General features: G+C 43.2%; 1 protein-coding gene across 1 annotated transcript; it reads right to left on the bottom strand.

The window, feature by feature from the left end:
* Positions 1 to 1,382: 1,382 nt before the first annotated feature.
* UTS2R (urotensin 2 receptor) lies at positions 1,383 to 3,018 on the bottom strand. Its single transcript, XM_021008534.2, has one exon. It carries the CDS (start codon positions 3,016 to 3,018, stop codon positions 1,945 to 1,947), a length of 1,074 nt encoding a protein of 357 aa, XP_020864193.1. The 3' UTR covers positions 1,383 to 1,944.
* Positions 3,019 to 8,483: the final 5,465 nt, after the last annotated feature.

The following is an 8,483-nucleotide window of genomic DNA, read 5'->3' as shown; positions in this document are numbered from 1 at the left end:
ACATGCAAACAACTATATGCAAATAAGAGAGATACTTGAATGCTAGGCTTAGCTTGCATAGGCAACACGGAGCCATCGAAGGTTTTGGAGCAAAAGAGCAATATAGTCAGACCTCTGAATTAAGGAGATGATTGAGGCAGCTGTCTGGAGCCTAGATTAGAGAAGCATTGGATAGAGGTAGGGTAAGGAGACCAGTCAGGAGACCACTGCAATAATCCAAGCAAAAGATAAGGACAACCTAAACCTTGATGGCATCCACCCAACTGGAGAGGAGATGGAGGGACTTCGTTCACAAAGAATGGGCAGATTCAGCTGTATTACTGGGGCAATAATTCACAGGAAAGGAGCGGAGTCTTTACGGTGGATGTTGGAAGGGGTGGCGGTAGTGAGAGCTAGGGAGGCTTCTTGAAGAGGCCAGCTATGAAAATGACAGTGGGGAGGAGGAGGAAGGGATGCTCATCCTCTCCTCTTCCTCTTCCATCATCCCAGCCAGCTCTGCCACCTTAACCTCAGTTTGGATTGGCCCTTCAGGCTAAGGTCTCCCCAGCAGCAGCAAGTCCAGGGAAAGGAGAAAGAAGAGAGAGAGGGATGGGAAATTCTTGTGGCCATTCATCTGGGTAAATCGTCCCAGGGTGGCTAGTCTCTAGCATGTAAAAGACTAAACTTCTTATATTCTTATTTATCAAAAATTAACACCAGTGATACCACATATCCTGAGATGCAATCCCAGGCTACAATTTCAGCATAATGTACAAGCAAGAGCCAAAAAGGAAGAAGTTATGAAATATTGAGAGTATTGATCAATATCATAAATATAGAACTAGAAAGAAACTTTATCATCTTATCTAATTTTGATAAGGGGAAAATATTACTCTCTACTTCACTATACTACCCTTATGAGGAAACAAATATGTGTGTATATATGTGTGTGTGTGTGTGTGTGTATACATATAAAATACCTTTTCAGAAATTATGAAACTTTTGGACTATAAAATGTCAAGAAAACAAAGATTTTAGGGTACTTCGCCCTGCTCCCTCCCCCATATCACACACCTGCAACAAAAACCACTATAATTTCTGCTCATGATTAATGATGAGTTATTGAATCCCAAGTATGCCTGGCCTTTTGAAGCTGTCCTTCAACCTAAGCATAGTTTCAAACTCTCATGTTTGAAAGTTTACCTGACCTGGAGTTTGAACATTATTGCTTTTATTTTTTAAACAATATTTCATTCCCCCCCCCCGCCAATTACATGTAAAAACAATTTTAACATTCTTTTTTCTAAGTTTTGAGTTCCAAATTCTATCCCTCCCTCTCTTCCCTCCCCCCCCCGAGATGGTAAGTAATCCATTAAAGGTTATGCGTGTACAATCATGAAAACATTTTCGTATTTGTCATTTTGTACAAGAAGACTTAAGAAAGAAGGAGAAAGAAAGGAAGGAAGGAAGGAAGTGAAAAATAGTATGCTTCAATCTGTATTCAGACAACATCAGTTCTTTCTGTGGAGGTGGATAGCATTTTTTATCATGAGTCCTTTGGGATTGTCTTGGATCATTGTATTGCTGAGAATAGCCATAAACCTCTTCTATTATTTATATACATTTAAAACAGGATAGATCTCAACAATGTAATACAGTGCATGACCCTTTTTCCTAGGATTGCAGAATGTGAAAGCTGGAAGGGGTCTTTAGTCTTTTAGTCCAGCCCTCTTATTCTACTTATAAAGGAGATGAGGTCCAGAGATGGTAGATGACTTGTCCTAGGTCACCCAGATAGTTGGAGTCCCAGTGAGAGTTAGTTTCCTGTTTTCTACACCAGTATTTTTTCTACTATCTTGGAAAATATAACTGTCTTCCCAACTAGATTGGGGAGGTCTGAGACAAGTTTTGTTTGTTTGTTTGTTTTAATCTCCCACAGTGCCTTCTCATGAAACAACTCACCGCTCATACAGAGCTGGCCTGGCAGAGCGTTCCCTTGATCTGGGCAACGGCCATGGTCTCTGTTTGCCCAAGGCTCCCAGAGAACTTAGACCTCTTGCTCCTGAGTTTAGACAAACAGAAATCACTCTTCTGGTGGCTCTGGAGATATTCCTTGTAGTTATTAGAGAGCAGAGTATAGAGGAAGGGGTTGATACAGCTGTTTCCGTAGGCCAGACAAGTGACAACGAAGTTGATATAGACTTCAGTGTTGCCAGCACTACTCCCTGGCTGCTGGTCATAGATGCTCAATAGTTGCCAAAGCCAGAAGGGGATGAAGCAAATCCAATAGGTGAGGACGATGCTGAAGATCATGTAAAGGACCTTTTCCCGGGGGCACCTCTTGGTTCTCTCAGCAGTAAAGACAACAGTTGTCTGGGACTGCCAGTAGGTCCTGGCCAGCCTGCCATACAGGTAGCAGATGGCTAGTCCAGGGGCCAGGATGCAGGTGTGGAAGAGGATGGTGAGATAGACCTTATAGGCCCCCAGCTGCCAAGTTGGGTGACACATGTGCTTGGTCACCCCATCTCGATGGCTTGTGCGAAGGTCTATGAGGATCATGGTGGGCAGGGCCAGGAGGAAGGACACCAGCCATACGATGCCAGTGACCATTCTTCTGTAGTTCCTAGATCGGCTGATGGTGTCCAAGGGTTTTACCACAGCCAAGTATCTCTCAGTGCTCATGACAGTGAGGATGAAGATACTGGCATGCATAGTAAGGAAGTCCAGACTGAACAGGGTCCTACAGCCAATGTCCCCAAAGTACCAATCCCTGGCAAAATAGGTGCAGACCACAAAGGGTATAGTGGACAGATACAGGAGGTCTGCCAGGGCCAGGTTAAGGATATAAATGTACATGGAGCCTCCTAGCTTCATGGAGGAATTTATGACCACCAAGGTGTAGATATTGCCTATAGTGCCCACCAGACACATCAAGGCCAGGACACATCCCAGGAAGAAAGTAATAAAGATGCCATTGCTGTCCCCTGGTCCTTCAAAGGTGTCATTGGAGGTGACATTTAGGAAATGTCCCAGCTCCATGTCACAGTATCACGCCAGAATCATGGACAACAGGAGAGCAGGGTCAGGATTAGGCGAGCCTGCTGCAGGTGAAGGGAGGTGCACAGGACCAGAGATTAGGGCTGGTGGCAGATCAGAATCTAGGAAGTTAAGATGGTGATCAAGAGGCATGCAGGCAGCCCAGGCCAGGCCAAGTCAGGAATCCACAAGAGACAGAAGACAAGTCACCACACCTCAAGGGTGTCCTGAGATGAATCTGACACCAAGGCCAAAGTCTGTTTTTCATCCAAAGACTTCTTATTTACTTTCTGTTAGGAACCAGTCCCAGGGTGGAGGCAGCCCTGAGCCTGCCCATAGAACAAAGGGACTAAGTGGTTAGAAGGAGATATACCTGCAGCAGCTTCCCTTCTAATGGTGTGGGAATTGTCAGGCTCCAGTTGTGAAAGTGCAGAGGGTAGTCAGACCTGGGTGTTGTGGGCACAGCAGAGATGAGCTCACCCACTAAGCTTCTCAACTCCACCAGAAAGCATTCAGAGTTTCCAAAAGGCATGTGGCAGCTCTCACCCCACCATGGCTGCTCTGGGTGGGCTTTGGCAACCAAATCCCCATTTAAGGCAGAAAAGAAGGAAATCAATCAGCTCTTACCATGAAATTAGGTGGCGAGAGGCTCCCACAGGAAACTGGCCAGAGAAGGCTGCCTGGGAGGAGCTGGGATGGGGTCAGGGCTCAGGGTAGAAGTTGGAAGGCAGAGAGCTAGCAGGCTTTTCTTCCCCAAAGCAAGCAGATTCCCGACAGACAGCTCATCTCAGTTCCTCTGTAGCCTGCTTTGTGCAAGGGATCAGTTCTAACTCCATGGATTGAAGAGTCCTTGGCAGGTGACTAGGATCCCGAAAAACTACAAAAACCCTATGATGTCAGGGATGGGCTGTGGGTGAAGAAAAGCAGAGTACCCTCAGCACTCTGGCCAGTCACAAGCTACATTCCCCATTTTATCACCCATTGAAGAGATTTCAGAGCCCAGTGCCTTAGAAGAGTCTTCTCCAGGACTGGGCAAATAAGCTGCTTCTCTCCACCCAGATGGGAGGGGAATTTCAAATTGCCAGCAAAGGCGGCAAACCTTGGGATGAAGCGAGCAGCATTAATCCAAGGAAGGCTGGTTTCTCAGTAAGCTAAGTGAGAGGCATTGCCAAGAGCAGCCAGAGGCAGCTAGCTCACTCCGTAGAGACATAGTAATCACTTGCTGGTGGCTAGCAGATAGCCAGTAACTGACGGGGGCTGCTTTTTCAAGCCTAGAGAGTGAATCTCCTCATTTCTCTGGGGAGGGGAGGGGAAAGATAGACATCAATTCCTCTGGCAGTTCATTGTTCCTCTAGGACTAACACACACACACACACACACACACACACACACACACACACACACACACACACACACACACACACGCTGATCTAAGAGCTACTCACACTCTCAGACCTGCTGTTAGGACTTAGAGGAGAGATATCATTGGCTACGCGGTACTAGCTCCTTGTCCCTGGGTGACTGGGACCTGTAACACCTGGCCAGACAAACTTCTGGCTGCAGCTGGAGCCTAAAGTGTGATTTTTTTAAAAAAGTGATCCCTGATCAGCCCCTCTGCTTTGAGGCTGTATATTTTGACTTCATTCCCTGTTCTTCTTGGCTACCTCTGGAGGACAATTGAAATAACATCTGGATGGGGCTGAGGTATGCATGGAGATTCAGGGCAAATGTAACTAGTTCCCTCCTCTGGAAAATCACTCCATCCCTGTTTCTCCTACCCCTCCCGCCTTTTAGGAGGCTGATGAAAAATCAGAAAGGCAGCAGAAAGATTGGTCTTCCAAGCTGCAGAGGAGGCTGGAGGATAGGGATGATATAAACAGTGGAATGAGTAACTGGAACATGTCACTGTGCCCCAGCCTGGCATGTTACCAGCAAGAACATTAGCATCTGATTCTCCCTGAGGTGGTCTGATGGTAACACTGCTCATAATACGAAAACCTGGGACTCTTCTTAATATTCAAAGTGCTTGGAAATCTCCAAACCAGAACCATAGGATTAGAGATTTAGCATTGGAAGGGACACCCTCATCATATAGATTGGGAAATAGAAGCAGCAGAGGTGTGCTGCCCAATGTCCCGCTAGTAGTAAATAGCAGAGGCTAGGTTCTCTGACTTCAAATTCAGCAGACCCTCCACCATATCATCCTGCCTTCTCTTATGAAAGGTATTTTTGTGGAGCAGGTGGTGCAGTAGCTAGAACACCGGCCCTGGAGTTGGGAGGATCTCAATTCAAATCCAGCATCAGATACTAGTAGTGTGACCCTGGGCAAGTTACTTAATCCCAGTTGCCCCCCCCAAAAAAAAAAATCCCGATTTTTGCAAGAGTAAGGTAGAAAGTTTTCTCTAAGTAATTGCAGAAAGTTGTAGCTGTGCTATGTCCCTAGGGTTATACTTAGCCTGGAGGTAAAACAGGGAATGTTTCTGAATGAGACCTGAGTTCTAGGATCCATGGACTCACATTCCCATCCCCTGGGTTCTTTTCCCATTCTATTTATCTTAGGAGATGGGTCCCAAGTAGATGCAACCTCAGGGACAGAAAGTGCCAATTTTTCTTCTGATCTCCTTATTTTCACAGACAGCACTTGCCTCTTACAGATGGGGAAAATTGAGCTTACAGGGAAATGCCTCGCAGCCAGTCAATGGCCTATCTAATTAAGAACTGATCTATCCAAATTTCCTCAGGCCTGCCTGCCCATTCCATTCCTTTGATCTTGTGGCTTCAGTCTAATGAGTAGAACCGCAGGTGGAAACAATACAAAGCAAGGAGAAGAGACTTTAGGAAAAGAGACCTAGAAAGTCCTGGCTAGTTATCTCTTGGCAAATAAGAATGTGTGCTTGAGGCTGAATCCACAGGGAAGAATTGGAGTGGTTACTTGATAGGCTAATTCTCAGTTTTGTCTCCATTCTTCTCCCTAGAACAGTAGCTGCATGAGTCACTCTATAGGAAGTACTCCAGGATTTTTCCTTGAAAGATGTCACATTCCTTCCGATAAAGGACAGCGTTCAATCAAATACTGATCAGGGTCCTTTCAGGGTTATTCCTTGCCATGAGGTTACTGGCACCTAATCCAAATCCCTGTCTTGAATCTCCTTGCCTGGATTAGGGAACAGCCCAATTCTTGCCCTGGCCCCTGTACTCTGTTCCCCACTTCACCCCATGTGGCATCTGGCTGAATGTGTTAGTCAGTTAGTCAAGAAGCATTTATTAAGTAAGAGACACTGGGCTGAGGGCAGAGAAAACAAAGAAAGGCAAAAATGCAATTCCAGTCATCGAAGAACTCACATTCTAATGGGTCTTCTTCATTAAACCTGGATTCTTCTTAGCTCGACAAACGTTAACAATTCACATTTCTATTATTTCTATAGAACCTTAGGGTTTACAAAAATGCTTTCCTGTGGAGTGGATAGTAAAAGTATGTATTCTTGTCCCCATTTTATAAGTGGGATGATTGAGCGTTAGAAAAGTTAAGTGATTTACACAGAGATAGTAACAGGGGCAGCTGGGTGGCACAGTGGATAGACCACTGGCCCTGGAGTCAGGAGGAGCTGAGTTCAAATCTGTGTGACTGTGAGCACTTAATTCCAATTGCCTTAAAAAAATAGTAATGGTCAAGACTGGGATTTGAATTTAGATCCCCAAATCCAGCAAAATGAAGTTTAAAAATTTTTCTAAACAGATACCTTTCTGTTTGAATATAAATTGATACTCAGAAAAGCTGCTTGTTTCAAAACTGAAATATCATCTTATTTTTAGGCAGACCTTTTACTTTTACTTTGTGATGTAAGGCAATTACTAAAATCAGGTTGGTGAATTCATTTTAAATGTAATTTTGATCTTAGAGCATGATCTGCATAATTTTATGTCATAAAAGGACTTTTTAAGCATTCAGCTAATAATTCAACAATTAGTAAATTCTTAGTACAAGGTACTAGGCTAGGAGCTGGAATAATGAAGAAAAAACAAAAGCAGTTCTTTCTGTTCTTATCCCTAAAGAGAAATGAGAATGATGCAAGAAAATCATGAAAAACTACAGTTTGCTAAAGGAGACCCAAAAAATACTGAAGAAAATAACACCTTAAAAAGTAGCCTAACCTAAATGGCAAAAGAGGTCCAAAAAACCAATGAAGAGAAGAATGCCTTACAAAGCAGAATTGGCCAAATGGAAAAAGAAGTCCAAAAGCTCACTGAAGAAAACACTTCCTTAAAAATTAGAATGGAGCGATTGGAAGCTAGTGACTTTATGAGAAATCAAGACATTGTAAAACAAAACCAAAAGAATGAAAAAAAAAAATAGAAGACAATGTTCTTATCCCTAAAAAGCTTGTATTTTACCCAGAGATTCTACTAGTAGGCATATACCCCAAAGAGGTAGATTAAAAAGAAAATCCCATATACACCAAGGTATTTATAGCAACACTTTTTGTGGTAGGAAATTAAGGAGATGTCTATTGATTAAGGAATGGCTAGATAAATTGTGATATATAAGTGCATTAGAATATTACATGATGGTGTAATGATGAATATAGAGAAGCATGGAAAGACTTATGTGAACTGATGCAGAATGAAGTAAGTAGAGCCATGAAAACAATATATATGATGGGTACAACAATGTAAATGGGAAAAACAACAACTGCAAAAACAACAAAAATGAATGCTGCAAAAATACAAAAAACAACTCGGCCCAAAAGAAGAGCTATGTATGAGAAGATATATTTTGCAGAGGTGTGAGGTCTCCATTGGTGAAATATCGCATATATTTTCAGATTTTTTCCCATCAACTAATCAGTTTTTTTGACTGCTTTTTTCTCCTCATCCTCTTTATTATTTAAAAAATATATTCTTTGCTATATGGAATTGGGAAGAGGAAGGATAGAGGGAAAATAGGTGATAACAAAAGATATCAATAAATTTTTTTTTGGGGGGGGCTAGGCAGTGGGGTTAAGTGACTTGCCCAGGGTCACACAGCTAGTGTTATGTGTCTGAGGCCAGATTTGAACATAGGACCTCCTAAATCTAGGGCCGGTGCTCTATCCACTGTTCCACCTAGCTACCCCAATAATTTTTTTTAAAGAGCTTACATTTCGCTAGACAGATACATCTACCCAGTTAAGAAAATACAAAGTCTTCAAAGTAATTTAAAGAGAGAAAAATCATTAACAACTGAGGAGATTATGTAAGGCTGCAGGTAGGAAATAGCACCTGAACTGAAGGAAGCCAGAGATTCTTCAAGGAACAGGTGAGGAAGAAAAGCCTTCCAAATATGGTGGAAAACCTATGAAAAGTCCTATGAAGAGACCTAGGAAAATAAGAATTGCCACCTCTTCAAACAATGAGAATTCAGTAATTACTAACAATAACTGGGGCAGCTAGGTGGTGCAGTGGATAGAGCATCGGCCCTGAAGTCAGGA

This window comes from Phascolarctos cinereus, unplaced genomic scaffold, assembly GCF_003287225.1.
Source record: "Phascolarctos cinereus isolate Bilbo 61053 unplaced genomic scaffold, phaCin_HiC Scaffold_4;HRSCAF=312, whole genome shotgun sequence".
Lineage (NCBI taxonomy): Eukaryota > Metazoa > Chordata > Mammalia > Diprotodontia > Phascolarctidae > Phascolarctos > Phascolarctos cinereus.
Note: the sequence above shows the minus strand (reverse complement) of the source record. Positions and strands in the feature narration are given on the sequence as shown.